This window comes from Aulonocara sp. 'chitande type north' Nkhata Bay, linkage group LG7 (genome assembly GCF_057382095.1).
Source record: "Aulonocara sp. 'chitande type north' Nkhata Bay isolate Kocher_YH1m ecotype deep benthic linkage group LG7, A_spYH_male_GT1.1, whole genome shotgun sequence".
Taxonomy (NCBI): domain Eukaryota; kingdom Metazoa; phylum Chordata; class Actinopteri; order Cichliformes; family Cichlidae; genus Aulonocara; species Aulonocara sp. 'chitande type north' Nkhata Bay.
Window position 1 is genome coordinate 50,770,704 of NC_141350.1, and position 18,449 is coordinate 50,789,152.

The 18,449-nt window shown below is 39.4% G+C and overlaps 1 protein-coding gene across 3 annotated transcripts in view; it reads right to left on the minus strand.

The window, feature by feature from the left end:
- Positions 1-2,058: 2,058 nt before the first annotated feature.
- kcnt1a (potassium sodium-activated channel subfamily T member 1a) overlaps positions 2,059-18,449 on the minus strand; it is a 41,852-nt gene continuing 25,461 nt past the window's right edge. For all 3 annotated transcript variants that reach the window (XM_086301131.1, XM_086301132.1, XM_086301133.1), the window contains 18 exons: positions 16,010-16,073; positions 15,777-15,885; positions 14,113-14,221; positions 12,910-13,059; positions 10,177-10,406; positions 9,880-10,096; positions 8,467-8,572; positions 8,153-8,325; positions 6,857-6,928; positions 6,617-6,751; positions 6,384-6,495; positions 6,192-6,293; positions 5,824-5,907; positions 5,602-5,730; positions 5,081-5,375; positions 4,942-5,004; positions 4,775-4,859; positions 2,059-2,527 (listed from right to left, as the gene is read on the minus strand). In XM_086301131.1, the coding sequence (XP_086157257.1) occupies positions 2,410-2,527; positions 4,775-4,859; positions 4,942-5,004; positions 5,081-5,375; positions 5,602-5,730; positions 5,824-5,907; positions 6,192-6,293; positions 6,384-6,495; positions 6,617-6,751; positions 6,857-6,928; positions 8,153-8,325; positions 8,467-8,572; positions 9,880-10,096; positions 10,177-10,406; positions 12,910-13,059; positions 14,113-14,221; positions 15,777-15,885; positions 16,010-16,073 (2,353 nt within the window). In that variant the 3' untranslated portion in view covers positions 2,059-2,409. The remainder of the gene's footprint in view (positions 2,528-4,774; positions 4,860-4,941; positions 5,005-5,080; positions 5,376-5,601; positions 5,731-5,823; positions 5,908-6,191; positions 6,294-6,383; positions 6,496-6,616; positions 6,752-6,856; positions 6,929-8,152; positions 8,326-8,466; positions 8,573-9,879; positions 10,097-10,176; positions 10,407-12,909; positions 13,060-14,112; positions 14,222-15,776; positions 15,886-16,009; positions 16,074-18,449) is intronic.

Genomic DNA, 18,449 nt, shown 5'->3' on the forward strand with positions numbered 1-18,449 from the left:
TTAAAAATGCTTCAAAAATCACCAGCAGCATAATTACAGATTCCAGTTTAGTGATGCCAATCAGTGGAAGTGAAGCAAAGTATACACCAACTAGCTCCTGTCAATTAAGGTAACCATGGCAATAGCACCAGTGTTAGGTGCATGGGTTTACATATATGTATGTTTTTTTGCATCAGACATACTTTTTAATAATCTAAAGAATGGTCTTTTAAACAGGGTACTTTATGGGGATTTACTCACTCGTGCAGTCAGCCTCAGCGGCCACCAAAGAAAGTTGACGACTTTCAGCTGCAGTTTCCTCCTGCTCATCGGGGCAAACACATTTCTCATAAAATCAGGTCAGGTCTCAAAAGCCAGTTAGAAGGAAGCTGAAGTGTATAATCTTTCAAACAGAGATCAGAGGGAGCGTCTCACTGATCAAACCCACTTCATGCATACATTCAGACAATTTATAAAACAACATTTCTCTATCACAACCAAATCATAACTTCCTGTGATGGCAACAACAAAAATCAGATTTCACCTTGAACGTATCCCAATAACTTGTTTTATTAAATAATAGGACTTTAATAATCTATAAATAATGTATTAAATGTCCCATATTTTCATGCAGGTACATAAGTGATTTGTGTCTGTGCATTTAGAGGTGCAAGTTTGTTCTTCGGTTTATTCATTAACTAGCTCTGGGTTGTTGAGAGAAGAAGAAGAAGGAATAAACAGAGGCTTGTATAAACACAATAAACAATCCATAAATGATATTTTCACAATTCAAATAATTAAAAAGCCTAAATTAGATTTAACATGTTACTTAGCTCAGTCTGTTGCGGCCTCCGGGCAGGTTAGTTGCTCCCCCCATTTATGGTGCTTATCTTAAAGTAAGCTAACATTTTTATGAAATTATCTTAAAACAATTTAAGCAGTAGCATTCTTCTCAAAATTCTTGCAAAGTCTCTAAAGCATCAGACTATTCCTTTAATGTCATTGCTTACTAATAGACAGGTTTCTATAGTAAAAAAACAATATAGGCAACTTGAAATCATTTCAGTATGTTGTGTTCATAATACAGCACTTTAATGTGCGAATAAAATAAGACTCAAGTATAAATAAGTTCAACACTCAAATAAGTACGAAGTCAAAGAGTCAGAAAGACTCTTACATTAGGCCAAAGCAACCACAATTGTATATTATGAAGCAAAAGTGTTTCACTTAGCGGTGCTGAAAGAAAAATGGCGCTCTCTAATTACTAATATAGTGTTAATCAACTAAATACTTTATGGCACAATATTGAATACATGGCACAGCCTGTTTAAAGGGTTGAACTAAGCTCTTGTAGTAGTAAATACTTCATCCAGTCTAAGAAATGCACTGCAGCAAACATATAAGTAACCACCATTATTTGTACATGATACTAATCTACACCACTAAAAATCTACTTCTATTCTTCAGCTGCAAAAATTAAGCTTTGAGAGTTTAAAGCATATATTTTTATTTGAGTCATGTAGTGTTGCAAGTTACGCTTGAGTTTATGCGAGTGGTGGTAAACAGAAAATGTGTATCCAGGGAAATTCAAAATATGATCACCTGATATTCTCAAAAAAAAAAAAGCAAGGAAAGAGGATTAAATCCTGAACTTCAATGTCACAATTTTTCTAATAACGATACTTCAAACCAAACCACCAGAGTTCTGTAGCTTTCAGTGACAAATACATATTTCTGTGCTCATACTTGAATGGCTAAATGAATTGGATTCATTCTAACCAGGGCCGGCTCTTTAGCTCTGATGAAACTGACTGGCATTCCTTCAGTTAGCTCACTTCACTTCATAACAAGCATGTCCCTGACTGCTCATTTTTATTTTTATTCCTATTTTCACTTGTATTTTTATTTTTATTCCTATTTATTCTATTTATCCCCTTCGTATATTTTATTTATATTGTCTCTGTATTTATATATGTGTGTGTGTGTGTGTGTGTGTGTGTGTGTGTGTGTGTGTGTGTGTGTGTGTGTGTGTATATATATATATATATATATATATATATATATATATATAATATTCTGTAAATCTGTAACTTCTGTCGGTGCTGTGCTTTTTTGGAAATCGAATTTCCCAGAGGAACCCACCCGAGGGATTAATAAAGTTAATAAAGTTCTATCTAAAAAGAGCTCTCACAAATATCAACACACTATTTTTACAGAGTTTGTGGCAAGAGGATGAAAATGTCACTGATGACATCAGCTGTCACCTGACAAACATTAGGCACTCGTATAATACAGTGGCAGACTGCAGGTGCTGAAACTTTGTAGCACAAATTGTCCTCTTTCAGACGTCTGGACCCGCATGGATGCAACGAGACCCCCACAGAAGCTGAAGCTGGGTTAATGAGTGTAGCAATAAAGGTTGGCAGGGTATCAGAGCTGGGTGTCCTCTTTGGTGTCCATGCTGGACTCGTGTCTCTCTTTCAGGCTGCTGCTGTGGACAGGGGGCTCTTCGGGGACGTGAGCCAGAGGGTCCGAACGAATCAAGTAGCTGGGTGGGAGAAAGAGAGCAGAAAGCAATGAAATGCTGATGTATCTCGCTCATTATTAAAACTGCTCCATACTCACTCAGCTCACTGAAGAATGAAAGGACCAGGACATCTTAAAGGCCTCATTGTATCATATCAACCCATTAGAGTGCTTTGCTCTAATGCTCTAGGAGTTACTGGTGGTTCCTAAGATACTTAAAAGTAAAATGGGAGGCAGATCCTTCAGCTTTCAGGCCCCTAATCTGTGGAACCAGCTTCCAGTTTGGATTCAGGAGACAGACACGCTCTCTAAATTTAAGATTATGATTAAAACTTTCCTTTTGATAATGCATATAGTTAGGGCTGAATCAGGTGACCCTGAAACCTCCCTTAGTTACGCTGCAACAGATCTAGAGTGCCGGGTGCTTCCCATGAGTGTTTCTTCACCACCTTTTTTCACTGTCTAAGTGTTTATACACCACTCAGTATCTAATAATTAGATATTATTCATCTCTCGCTCTCTTCCACAGCATGTCTTTTGTCATGCCCCCCTACACCTTAGCCTTAATTGGTCATGCCCTTCCCTGAGCCTGGTTCTGCCAGAGGTTTTTTCCCGTTAAAAGGGAATTTTTCCTTCCCACTGTCACCAAGTGCTTGCTCATAGGGGGTTGTCTGATTGTTGGAGTTTTTTCTCTATTATTGTAGCGTCTTTAATTTACAATTTAAAGGCAATTGAAGCAACTTACTGACATCACCTTTATTTACCCCTCTTTTATTTATATTCATAAGAGGTGTGCTTCTTGCCACCAGACAAAATTAAGTCCAGTACACTCAAAAAAATAACTCTTTGAATGAACATAAAAAAATCATGGAAAGAATTTCCACGTAATTATATTGCTTTATTTTAGCATTAAGCAATTCTGTTAATCCAACTTAATGTACTTGAGTTGGACTAACTTGATTAATTAATGATGAATCAACTGTTTTACTACAGTTGAGTCCAACTTAATTTAATTGAGTTGATCCAACCAATGCAAATTACGTTAGTACAACAAAAATGCTTAATTGTGATAGAAAGCCATTTATTAATGTGGAAATCCTTTCCATGGTTATTTTACATTCATTTATAAAGTTATTTATTTTTGGAGTGTTCAACAAAGTGTAACAAAGTCTAGAGTCTTGTTAACATAAAATGTTAATGGATTTATAATAACTTGCACTCCTCTTATCTTTACCAGGGTTGCAGTGACACTGGGGCCTATCCCAGATGTGATAGGGTGGGAGTCAGAGTACTGGACAGGTCACCAGTCTATCGCAGAGAGACAGACAACCATTTGCACTCATGTTCACAGATATTTTAGAAACACCAATTAACCTAAACCTAATTTATGCATGACTTTAACTGTGGCAGGAAACCAGAGTACCCAGAAAGAACCCACTGCAAACTTGGCCAGATTGCAGATTTGAACCCAAGACCTTCTTGCTGTGAGGAAACAGTGCTAACCACTGTGCCACCGAGCTGTCAAGCTAGAGTTAAAAAAAATAGGGAAACTATGATTACAAGGCTTTATATAGAATTTTCTGTACGTTTTTGTCCTTTACAGGTTAAACCACAATAAATAGCTAATAGTGTGTGTATGGTTGTCTGTCTCTTCTAACCCCAGTGATTTTCCTGTGGTTTGAACTCTTGTCTGATCTTGTGAATTTTGTGAATCCAGGCAACTAACCACTCTTACTAGATTGTATCATGTCATCTCAACAAGAATAAATTAAGTTGCTGGATTTCATGCAGATCCTACATGATTTAATTACGTTCACCACAGAAACATGAAATTATTTTGTTCACATTGCAAGTTTGAATTCTGTAAACGTAACAACCACTCAATTTCATTTTTTTGAGTGTACTCTTTTCGATGTCTGCTCATTAATTGCAACATAATCTACTATAAAAACCAGCTAAGTCTTTATCTCTTTACAGCTTAGATGCCTAATAAACTGACAAAAATGTAAAGTTGTAGCATGTAAAATTAGTTAATATGCCATTTTTATGGATTTGCTCTACAAATTACATTCATTCATTAATAACATAAAAATATTGGCAATTCACTTTATTTTAATTATAGTGTGCACTAATATCTTACTGGCATTTTTTTTTCTTTTTCCCTCACCGTTGAATAATTTGATGTCATCAGACATGTAAATACATCGAAATACAACGATGTGGAGGAAGGGAAATACACAGCGCAGCAACATAAAGTAGTAAAACTTACACAACATCATTGAGCTCCAGCCTAGTGTCAGGAGATGGGTTAATAAGGACATAGGAGAGAGTATTTTGGTGATCGTTCTGTTCATCTGAAACACAAACATCACCACAGTCAAGCACAAAAGGCGATGCCATGATCAAACTGTATTTGCAGGATCATGAGTTGAATACCTTGTAGGTAACCCAGATTAACTCTGTTCATGACGTCACTGGCTGTCAGATTTGTCAGGTCATCTACAGGTACACAAACAGCAGTTAGATTAAAAACAATTAAATACCGAGCTGTCGGTTTTCTCGTGTCTATCATTACCATATCCAGATGTGGGGAGGCCCAGGTGCCTCATGCGGTTGCGGACCAGTTCTGACAGCTCTTCCCTCTCAGAGCGCCTGTAGAGGTTGAGGCGCTGCTGGGCAATGCGCTGGGCGTTTTCTTTGTTCGAATCCCGGCTCGCCCCCTGCCACCGCACACTTTTCTTACTCAGACGCCGAGCCCACTGCATGCTCTTCTTCCTCAACAGGGGGTGATCGGATGGGTCGTTGTTGCGAGACTCGTCCCCCTTATCCTTTGTGTCCTCGCAGTCATCAACGCTGACTGACACCTGCGACTAAGGTGGCGAGACAATAAGTTACATTTACACATCTTTAAAGAAGGGAGGCTGACCATAATTCATTGAGGTAAATCATTTTCTTCTGTTTTTAGTTTTTGCTCAAGCACCAAAATGAGATCTCAATGGAAATACATCACTGCATACATTCATTTGTTTTTTGTGTATTTAATAAATAAGTTCTTGGACTGGAGATTGATAGCCTGACATCTTGCTTAGATCTCACCTCAGAAGTGCAGAAAATGTGTGACTCAGTTCGATAGATCCCAATAGGAATTTCAGCACTAGAGGAGCAGAGCTTCTGGAACAGTCTCCCGTAAGTGCCAATCCACAGATCCTCCTCTTTTACTTTCATCTAGAACAGCACATGATAGCATATACTATTAGGGCATATGGGCTGCACTGTGCTTCTTTCTTTTCATTAATTCTGTTCTTCTGTCACACTCACAGCACACAGGTATCCTGATCCTGGGGTGGTATCCAGCCCCAGCAGCAGTCTTGCAATAAGGATCATGTAGTCCTTCACAAAAGACTAACAAAGAATAGCAGAAGATTACTTGTATCGCTTCATACATACACATACACATAGCCATGACAGCTATAAATGCAATAGAAAAAAAAAAAGGGAAACCTTTTAATCAGTCACTGAACACAAGAGGGCACTTGTGCTTTATGATGGTAACACTGCTCACCATCTTCAGGTGATGCTGTTTTTCTGCTGCTATGAGCCATCATTCAGACATTACTCATTTCTTTCACCTAGTGTTAAAAAAGAGTCACCTCAGACTACGCGTTTCGCTGCAAGTGTGTACCAACCTGGTAGAGCAGGGTGTCCAGCATGCTGATACTGAAGACTCTGCCCGCAGCGAAGGGTAGGCGAAACATGAAGGCCAAGTTGGAGCCTTTGTCACGCTCCTTCTGTGGGGGAGAGACAGGACACACATAAAGCAAAGCATCTGTAAAGGCCTACAGGGCAACTAACCGTAAGCTCCCTCATGCTGTTTTTACCTTTTCCAACTTAGAGAGAGAGTATGAGTAGCAGTCCTTCGCTCTGAACTGCATGAATCTCATGTTGGATGGGTGAGTAAGCTCTGTGATTATACTGAGACTGGGAAACAACCTTGAGTGGGAGAAAGTGATAGAAAAAAAAAGAGGAATTAGAAGCTCAGGCATCATTTCATAACAAACTGACTGCGGTTCATGAATAATATATGAACGACTGGAAAAAATGCTCACTTTACCTGAACATTGTCTGCACGTTGACAATAGTTTTGGCATCGGCCATGTAATCTTCCTCGGCGCTCATGGTGCTCTCTTTATCCACAACGACCAGGTTATCGGCGTAGATGATCCCACACTGGAGCAGGCTGTCCAGACTGAAATATACACACACAATAAAAAAGCAGAATATAACATAAAAAAGTAAATGTAATAAATATCAAAACTGAAAATGAAAGCAGAAAATTATGTGACATTCTCACTTGTCTATGGATCCAGCCATGTAGTAGACCATTGGGAAACAGCAGATGGCCTCCAAGAAGTGATTATCAGGCCTGAGGGAAGTATATATGGTGCATTTAGCTTCCATGAACCTTATTACATGAATATATAACAGATTTTAAAGAGATAAGTGTATCATTCAAACATAGAAAAGTTGTAGCCCAAGCTTCCTTTCTCTGAAAACATGTTGACTTCCTCTTCTACTTTTTAAATATTTTGCTGTGTGTAGCCACACTTCTGATATTATGTAAATATAGTGTTACTAATGATGTTTATCTTTCTGTCTTATGTAAAGAGTGTTGAACTGCTGCACTGTTAAAAAGAGCTACACAAAAAGTGAATAGTATTTCTTGTAGACATGCCATTTCTTGTCATTTTGTTTAATGTGCAGCGATGAATTATAACAACATGAGATGGGCCAAATTTGAAATATTGAGCATTTGATCATTCAAATCTCAGCTGGCAAAATGAAATAGCCCTGACGTCTCCTCAAAAAAAGAAGACAAACATAAAATAAAGTCTATTAAAGTAGAAAGCATTAAGATTTTTGACTATAGTAGCTGCTATGCTCTTATAATATGTGCAACAGTGAGCACAAGTTCCCCAAAGCACTTAAATGGTAGCTTTAATTCCCTGTTAGTGGCTTCAGGCTGAGGGATGAGTCCACTCAGAGAGATTTAGCTGCTGACAGAACGTCACTGCATATGCATCTGCCCAGTCCTGCTGACTAGAGACCCAAGGCTGTCGTAAATGCGTGGGTGTTTGTATTTGTATGCGTGCGACACCAATAGGAAGAGAGAAAGAGAGAGCGCCGCATGAACGGAGAGTTATTGTTATCTGTCTGTTTCCATGAGAGTCCTGAGAGCTGGCATGTGGGGGCTGAAAGGGACACATCAGGGCTGTGGATGAAAGCCTGCGTAGTGCTCTCCAAAGAAATCATTTTCTCCATCTTTTCCTCCCCTTGTAGCAATCTAAATCATTCAGGTTCAAGGCAAAGCAAGTTACCATGGTGACCGTCTGGAGGTACAGAGAGCAGTGTTTTTATTTTCTTTGTCACTCAAAACACACCGTCACTGCAAGCGGTACAGCACTAACCTAACATCAGGGCTGACAATGGAGTCCCGCCTCCACAGCCGTGTCCTAAGTGCTCGGCTGACGCAGGCTTTTAACATACATAATGTTTCCCGGTGTGAAACGGTGAAGGATGGAGTGAAGGGAGAAGAAAGGGACAGTGTGCATGTGGCAGGCGTGTGTGCGCGCCGCGAGGGCGAACTCACGGGTTATCCAACAGCAAGACAATAGGGTTGAGTTCTTTCCTGGGTCTGTAATAGGCTCTGAGAGGCACTATGAAGTTATAGAGACCGTTCCCTGCTGTTTCGGCTGAAACGATTATGAGCTTGTTTTTAAACCCGTACGCTTTGGCATCCTCGAAGCTGTTGTGCCTGCACCCCTGCAAAGACAGAAAAAACTCAGAAACATGGAGGTATTTCAGGATTGCTTTTATGAAGTGAAGGACAGAGAGAGGAGAGAGGGAGTGATTGAGGCAGTAAGTAATTTGAGTGACTAAGTTGAAGGAACATCGACTGCCCACCTGGTCCAGACGTAGGCAGCAAAACGGGGCTTTTTCAGCCAACAGATGGCAAAGGGTGGGCGAGCTCCCAATGTACGGAGAGTTAGGGGGATAACCTTTCACATACCTGGCAACGAATCCAAAAAGCATGAACGACACATTTCATAAACCATACAGGACTTTCCTTTCCTTTATTTTTTAATAAAAACACCCAAACTGGCCTCTGTTACTTGGAGAGAAAAAAGGAAATATGTACAGCACATTAGCACGGGCCACTACAGAAATCTAACAGGTAAGAAACATTGTTTGTTTGTTTGAGGGTTGTTGTTTTTTTGCATAATATATAGGCGGATACTACAAAACAGTGAAGAAAATAGTTGTATTAAACATTAAGTTTGTCTTAATTTGCACATGGATGTATGCCTGGTATTCAGAATGCTGGCATATATTAAATGTGTATTTTATGTCACCATGGCTGAAGTTCATGTTGTTCTTGTTCAAGTTGAACAAGAACAACATGAACCCATGCCAGCATGCTAAAGTTCATGTTGTGAACTTAAACAAGAATGCAAACTTAAAGCAAAAATACAAGATTACAAAAAATTATGTTCTATCTGAGAAAAATTTAAGCCTAATAAATAACGAGTAATCATACTCGCTAATAATACTCCCTGCTGTTTTTTTTTAAATCAGTTTCTTTAGGTGTGTTTCTGCTCGGTCTCCTTGTAAATAGGTTTAAGAATAGACTGTATATAATAGATGGAAGTCGCTACCATCTAAAACTGTGTCATATTTTACAAAACAAACATCAGTGACAGTGACTAAGACCATAATATTACAAAGTTGTTAACTGAAGTTATAAATAAAATGAGCAATGGGCTCGTAGACTTCAATACCTTTTAATTGTGAAGCCAGATATTTTGAACCTTGCTGTTCAGTAAAAACAACGTAGATTCAAAAAAGATACATAAACACTATGAACACAGAGGCTATGTCCATCTTTTAGATACAGTTAATGGCTTTAACGTGCATTTTCACAGCAAGAGAGTCCTGGTTTTGAATCCAGTTACCATCTGCCACCTTTTTGTGTGTGTTTTTATGTCCTCCCTGTCAGCTGGTAATTCTCAAAGATGTGAGAGTGAATGGCTGGCTCTCTGAGAACAACATGAACTTCAGCCATGGTGACATAAAATACACATTTAATACCTGCCAGCATTCTGAATACAAGGCATACATCCATGTGCAAATTAAGACAATCTTAATGTTTAATACAACTATGTTTGTCTGGCAGGGTGTGACCTGCCTTTCCCTCTATGAGAGCTGGTTTAGACTCCAGTCTTCCCACTACCCCGAACTGGACAAGAAGTTAAGAAAATAGACTGGTGGTATTAAACTGTGTGTGTTTACACGTGCACAGAAAACCAGAATCCTTACTCTGTAGATGAGTGGCCTTTTTCATCTGTGAAGACCGAGTCATCTTCTGATTGGTCACTTAGCAGGTCACATGGCAAGATTGAGGCAGAGTCTGCTAATTCCTGAACCGGAGCAATGCTCGGCCTACGACTTCCAGTTCCATTTACTGTAGGTGGGACCAGTTTACCTACTGGGGCATCAGGAGGGGTTGTATTCTGAAGATCCATGGCAACCGTACCTGTAAATACATCCATTCTGGTTCATATGAATCTCAGTCCTAAGTTTGATCGAACGTGATCAGTTTGTTTTCTTTCTCACCCATGCTGGCAATGATGCTGTGGACAGGAAGCTGTGAAGGCCCATCAAAGAGTCCCCCAGCAGGACCACCCTTCTTCTCCTCCTGGTTGAAGATGAAGGCTGAGTTTTCCTCCTTGGTGATGTTGATGTAGTAGCATGTGTCTGTAGAAGCCATGATGTGGCGCGGCCCAGGGTTTAACAGGATGCTCTTGTTGTCTTCCCTCTTTATACCAATCAGACAAACACCATACCTGGGGATCACATACCTGCCGTTAGACTAAAGCGCCTGAACGACCTGCTTGATGGAAGACTGAGGACAAAAGAAAAAGAGCAGTTCTACTCGTAAGTTTAAAGACTAGATTTTCAGATTGGATGAGCACAGAAACTTCAAATTAAAACTGAAAATTCAGTAGTAAGTCTTTTAATTGCTTAAAAGCTATTAAGAGCTTTAATAAGATTTGCAATCTTAAAGCATATTTGTTGGTGTTTCTGCTCATTCTTTCTCATCTAAACAGATATATCTTATCAGAGATGTCATCAAAGAGGTATAAGTTTGAGGTATTATTAGCTAATTATATTTTACAGCATGAAAAAAAGAAAAACTTTAATTTGCATCTTAATGAGAGCTCCAAGATTAATAATTAACCTCCATGCATATTAAATGTACTTGTTATTCCTATATCAAATAAATTTTCATTATAGCACTTTGCTAAAATTATACAAAACAGGTGTTAAGAAATACTGAGCTTTCCTTGATAACTGATACAATCCCACAAAAGATCTTCTGACTGATATTGTTTTGCAGCTAGTTCAGTTGCTAATATGATATGCCGTTCTCTCTTAGAACCCGATGAATAGTAGATTTTAGTTTGAACACAACACTAATACCACTCCCTGATGGCAGGACTCTTCCAGCAGGACAAAGCGACTACTAGACTGTACATGAAAGACATGGGAACACAAGAAAACCCCCAAAGTGGAGCTTCTTACGTCCTATTTTGATGGAGCATCAGTATGATTCTTATGTCATGTCCAAACACAGCCACATGCTCCTTATCCAGGGGTTGAAGGAGGTTGGAACAATCCAGAATGGCATCTACAGTTAACGAGTTGTTACATCTGAGTGGTAGTTGCACAAAATACTGTCAAGCAACATCTGTTTTTACGAGCTGCATTGTGGTTCTCCTTTTAACTGATGCCACTGAGGGAGTTAAGTCAACAGATGACCCCGCCTGCATGTATCCTTTTTTTCATTTCATCCCTGCAATGCGCTCATGGTTCAGATAAGAAGTTGTGTTTGTGGTACTTGGTAAGTGGAGTAATTTTTTAAAAGTAGCACATAATTTCAAATTGAATGTTTCAGTCCATTTTACTAAAAAAGATAGTAAGAGCAGGTTAGACTGGGTAGTTTTTCAGTGATGTTGTTTAGTGTACAGTGATGAACTGTGTTAATTTAATTTAGTGTAATTTTACTTTATTTAGAAAGTGGGGCAATACACATTAATGAACATTTTAACAAATGTAAATATGAGAAGAGGAGTGGACAACAGAGGACAATACAGAGAACAATAACGGAAACACATCAATTATATTGCACAAACCCCAGTATTACACATGCCCTGACTGTCGGGTTATTGCACTGACCCATTACATTAATAGTTGTTTCCCTTTTTGTAATACACTAACTCTTTTTCACGTCTAATGTAAAGCATGATTAATTAAACATGATCACATGTTTGTGCGTCCCTCAGCCACCCTTTTAAGTGACTCTTAAAGATACAAAGACTTGTACTTTCCCTGACAGTGGAAGACTATTCCAGAAGCTCACTCCTTGATACGACAGAGCATTCTGTGAAAAGGTGGTCCGTCTAAATGCCCATTCACAATCACCTCTCACAGTGGCTCGAGTCAGTCGAGACCCGACAACACTGCTAGACTTTTGTTTAATAAGATCACTCATTGGTGGAGGTGCCAGACCATGTATAACTTTGTATATTAGACAGACAGGTGCTGAACTGGTGCAGGGCAGACTGTGGTATCTTTGGTCACTGCTAAATTAGGTTGTGTGTAGCACCAGAGACAGTGTAACAGAGAGACATGAGACACAATTCTAAATTGAAAATTATGGAACATTATTGGACGGAAAGAAGAAGCCCCTAAAGTCTTATGTGTGTGCAAAGCCAGCATAATTTTAGGCAGCCTTCATCAGATATAACTGAATATACTGGACATGAAGTTTTTAGGTCTCATTAACCTTTGAAATGAAATTAATTTAGATAAAGCTTCAAATTCATTCTAACTATTTAATCTTGAATAGTTTTTAAACTTTAAACTCTGCCCTATGCAGAACAGTTGTTTGATGGGTCTTAAAGCTGCTGATAGGTGGATTTAGATACCTTTGGACAGAGACAAGCTAACGGCTCTACTTATTTCCGGTTTTCAAGCCATGATTAGCTAACTGATTGATGCTAGTAGCTTTATTTGCAAAGGGCGGATATAAGGATGATATGAACTTCCTTTTATAATTCTAGGCAAGACAGCATTTGGCACAGCTTTTTCTTCAAACAAGAGCAGAAGTGTTATCTAAACATGCATGAAATTAAAACCAGTGTTTTTGTAGTCTGCGGCACACAGAATATGACTTTCACCAGAAAAGCACTGCTGAAGCACTTAATGCTGTGTAACACTAAGCTAAACAGACAAGCAAACATTTTAATCTCTGAGGGAGATGCGTTTGCTTACAAAGCTACTCACTTCTTGTGAGCATGAAAGGAGGCATATGTGAAGCTTTTGCCATTGTACTCTCCAAAGAACTTGCTGTCACACACTTTGATGTGGTAGACCTCGTTGCCGGAGCAACATCCATACATCCTCTGCCATTGCTCCGGGGATTGCTGTCCTTCTCTGGAATCATTCAGAGGAAATACAGACGGATGGGTAAATTTAACACGTAAACCTATTCAGTCTATTCAGGATCAGTGATAATCATCAGTTGTGAAAGAAAAACTCTCTTCTTTGCTGCACACCTACCTCTAGACCCTTGGGGTCTCAAAAGTCTCCTGACGAAAGCAGGCAGCTTAATTTATCTGTGTCAGTCAGGCAGTTTTGTGCTAATATGCCCTTTGTAATGACTTCCGGTTATTACTGTAATTGTTCAAGTGCTTTGATGGAGTTTAATGGGCTGTGAGAGATGCTCAGAACAACCCCAAGGTGGTGGTTTACATACTTGCTTCTTAGTAGTTATTAATATTTGCATAAGAAGACATGTAAATTGGATTTCTCACTCTAACTTTCATATTTTTGAGTAAAAGGAAAAATAACTTGCTCGTGACGATTGGTAACTCCTGATCCCCTTTTATTTCCCACTGCAGCGCCATGATGAGCTGCATGTCACTAAAACCTAGCGTTTCCCACAAAACGCCCACACAAGCGAAGGAAACATGCAGAATGAAATACGGTACGTTCAGGTACATATTGTTACACTTGTGTGGAAAATGTCTGCAATTTTAAAAATTTAGAATAGAAAATACACAAGCTTTTTTTTTTCTGAAGGGTTGACAGGAACACAGCAAGCACTAACTAAAGCCTATTTATTCTTCATTAATGCTGTTTCCCTTGAGCACTGAAATCAGCTTTTAAGCGAGATCTGTTTGCATGCTGTGAAAAAATCATTTTCCACTGGAGTGCTTTTCATACGGCGCTATAAAGGAAACACATGCTAAAAAAATCAATCTCGGTAGCGGCTGTTCTCTCTTTTGGTGCACTCTCTCCTACATCCTGCTGAGCTTCACAATGAGCTGGGACTTTTGTCTTTGGCTTGGCTTTCTCACCTCTCTGTGGCAGCTCCATGGGCCCTATTTATGCATCAGCAGACATGAAAATGTGAAGAAATTTGAACTTTGCAGTCTCACTAAGGAGTAATCAAACAGCCTGAGGAGGTTTTGTAGAAGAACTGACCGTCCACGGGAAGTGTGTACAAGGAGTGTAACCAAAGTGGAGGTGGCAGGACAAACACAGTTGAGAGCCAGCATGGCGTACTTGAACTCTTCCTCGCAAACAACATGATCTGAAAATGAAGAAAATAGTTGATCAGCAGAGCTGGCCGAGAACTACTCACAGTACTCTACAACTTGCACTAATGTTATAATGGGGTGATTATATTATGTGTCACTGTACAAAGTTGTATCAGCCCCATCATCACTGCAAAGGCAAGTATATGATAAGGCTTAGCCAAGGTCATGTGTGCATTTACTTGTGTGCACAATCAGAGCTGTCTTACAGATTTGTATTTGTTAACAAATACACTTAACTCCCCAAATTCTTGCTAAATCACAATCTCATTAATTTTTACAGTACATGCTGGTGTTATGGGGAGTTACACATTTATGCCGAGCTAAGCTAATCAACTCTTGGCTTTCGCCTGACATTTAAACCTGAAATAGCTAACTGTATGGGCAGTTGTTAGGTGTAAAAGAACAAACTGGAAGGTTTATAAATGTCTGATTACCACAGACTGAACAAAAGCTACTGGTAAATAGACTCACTGGCCATTTCATTATGTACACCTAGCTAGTACTCGGTTGGACCTCTTTTTTCTGAAGTACTCAGAACACCCATCTGGCACCAGCAACCATGTCATGTTCAAAGTCACTTAAATCAGCTTTCTTCTCCATTCTGATGCTCACTTTGAACTTCAGCACGTCGCTTTAACCAAACATGCCCCCTGAGCCAGGGCGACCGTGGTTGGGAATCGCATCTCTAACCGGAAGGTCGCCGGTTTGATCCCTGGGCTCTCTGTCCTGGTCGTTGTGTCCTTGGGCAAGACACTTTACCCTACTTGCCTACTGGTGTTGGCCAGAGGGGCCGATGGCGCGATATGGCAGCCTCGCTTCTGTCAGTCTGCCCCAGGGCAGCTGTGGCTACAACTGTAGCTGCCTCCACCAGTGTATGAATGTAAGAGTGAATGAATAGTGGTATTGTAAAGTGCTTTGGGTGCCTTGAAAAGCGCTATATAAATCCAATCCATTATTATTATTATTATTATCCACTAAGTTGCTGCCATGTGATTGATTAGCTGCTTGTGCTAACGAGATGTTGAACAGGTATACCAAATAAAGTGACCAATGAGTGTATATGAAGGGAAAGAAGTGGGCTGTAAAATAATTCCCCATTTGCTTTTTTTATGGGCAAAAAAATAATTTCTGTTGTTTTGTCTGAGCACACCACCACAGTGCATTTTAAACCACACAATCAAGCTTTGATTTAAAGTTCAGACTTTAATTCAAGGGGTGAATAAAAGGGTTTAATAAAAGTGTTGCACTAGCTGTTTAGGAATTACAGCCATTTTTATATATAGTTCCTATTTAGCCAGATGTCCAAAGGTCATTGGACTGATAAACAGTTTCATGGTCAGGTGAGGCCTCTCCCCTCATTATTCCATATCAAATAAAGCGGATAAAAACTCTCAGCTTCAGTCGACCTTAACTGTTTACATTTAAATCCACCATGATGATGTACAGAGGCAAAATTACAAAACAACTGTGTCATTGTCCAAAAAGTTACTGACTTGACTGAACATGTATTTGCGTGATTGCTTCATTATTTCATTTAGAAACTCTCACCTGCAAATTTAACATGGAACTTATTTTCAGGTTTGAGTATCTGGACATATAGGGGACAATTTGGAGCAAAGTCTTTCACTGCCCAAGCTCTCAGGATGGTCTGATGGTCCTGAGGGGGGAAACAACAAAAATTATGCAGCTGTCTCTGTGACAGACAGCATTAATTTCTGAAAACTCATAAATCAGAATTACAGCACAGTTCATAATTTGTCATTTGTTATTGTTTGTCTTACTGCAGCCATGCGATCCACCTCGTTACGGCTGCTCAATATGAAACAAGCCTCTGCATCATCCATTCTGCAGAATTGTGACAAAATTGACAAATTATTAAATGTCATGTTACACAAAAAAACAAAACAGCGGCAGAGAAAATACAACCCACAAAAGACAAAGCTGAAATGATAATAGTGAGGCGAGACAACAACAATCTTTGATTGAATTTTCAGATTAGCATTGCTCGCTTGCAGGCAGACAAAACAAGCTGAAATAATATATACTGTATACTGAAGGTGCTGAGAATATGGAACTGATTTTGCATATGATTAACAGAGCCAAGAGAGTGCAGAATGCAAAACAAAGTGTGGGAGGATTTGAAACAGTGCCAGATGCAGAATATAAGCTCTACACGCCCAGTCCTCGACTTCTAATTGCTCTGTCAGAAACCTGCCAAATGTATACAGTGAATTTACACAATCCATTACATCAATGTAATTTTGATTTGAATAAAGTTAGGACATGCCGTATGGTACAGCTGTACAGTCAGCACAGGACTGAGAAGTGCCAGGGTGTGTTTATGTTTACAGTTATTAATTATTATTATTAATTATTAATAAAATGTTTTCAAAGATGGCAGCTATGGTGGGGGATCCCCTGAATTTGCTCTCTAATTCTTATGTTTCTTTACTTTTAATGGAGGAAAACACATTACATAAAAGTTGCAGATTGATATGCATAATTTTAACTGAAATAAATAATTGAACCTATTCAACCTGTCTATAAAATCAGTTTTATCCATTCCCACTTCTCCACCACCACGCAAAACCAAATAGCTGCCGAAGAAGATCAAGCATAAGACTGTAGAACTGCACAAGGCTAGAATGGACTACAAGACGACAACAAGGTTGGTGAGAAGGTAACAACTGTTGATGTGATTTAGAAATGGAAAAAAATATATATATAACTTCTCTTCCTCCCCTCACAATAACAGGAGACCTGTTTTCCTTCCCTCATCCCCAACTGGTCGCGGCAGATGGCCCCGCCCCTCCTTCCAACTGTCAGCAAAGCGCTTGCTCATAGGGGATTATATGATTGTTAGGGTTTTCTCTGTTTTCCTGGTATTATTGCGGAGTCTTTAACTTATAATATAAAGTACCTTGAGGCAACTGTTGTTTAATTTGGCGCTATATAAATAAAACTGAACTGAAGTCACCACTGGTAACACACTATGCTGTGATAAACTGAAATCTTGCAGTGCCTGCAAGGTCCCCCTGCCAAAGAAGGCACACGTACAGACCTGTCTTAAGTTTGCCAGTGAACATCTAAATGATCCAGAGAGAGCGCTGTGGTCACATGAAACCAAAATCAAGCTCTTCAGCATCAACTCGGACTTTGAAGAAAGATTAATACTAAGTATGACCCAAAGTCATCCTCACAGTCAAGCACAGAGTTGGAAAAATAATTTGGGGCTGTTTTTCCATGACCTTGACCCAAAACATACTGCCAAGGTAACAGAGGCGTGGCTAAAGAAGAAGCACATTAAGTTCATATAGTGGCTTAGCCAGTCTCCAGACTTCAATCCTATAGAAAATCTGTGGAGGCAGCTGAAGCTTTGAGTTGCCAAGCAGCAGCCAACAAACATAAAGGAGAGAGTTTCTGGAAGGAGGAGCGGAACAAAATCCCTCCTGTCTGCAACTACAAGAAACATCTTGCTGTCGCTGTTGCAAACAAGGGTACCAAGTACTAAGTTATGTTTTGCTTGAGGATCGAATACTTATTTCACTCAATCATATGCAAATCAGTTTCTAACTTCTATGTAATGTATTTTTTCTGGATTTTGTTTGATATTCTCTCTATTAAAATTCAAATGAAACTACCATAAAAATCAAAGACTTTTTTTGAGGTAAGCAAACTTACAAATTAAGCAAAGCACCAGATAATTATTCCTTTATATCCTTTACTTTACAGGGAGTGCAGAATTATTAGGCAAATGAGTATTTTGTCCACTTCAGCCTCTTCATGCATGTTGTCTTACTCCAAGCTGTATAGGCTCGAAAGCCTACTACCAATTAAGCATATTAGGTGATGTGCATCTCTGTAATGAGAAGGGGTGTGGTCTAATGACATCAACACCCTATATCAGGTGTGCATAATTATTAGGCAACGTCCTTTCCTTTGGCAAAATGGGTCAAAAGAAGGACTTGACAGGCTCAGAAAAGTCAAAAATAGTGAGATATCTTGCAGAGGGATGCAGCAGTCTCAAAATTGCAAAGCTTCTGAAGCGTGATCATCGAACAATCAAGCGTTTCATTCAAAATAGTCGACAGGGTCGCAAGAAGCGTGTGGAAAAACCAAGGCGCAAAATAACTGCCCATGAACTGAGAAAAGTCAAGCGTGCAGCTGCCAAGATGCCACTTGCCACCAGTTTGGCCATATTTCAGAGCTGCAACATCACTG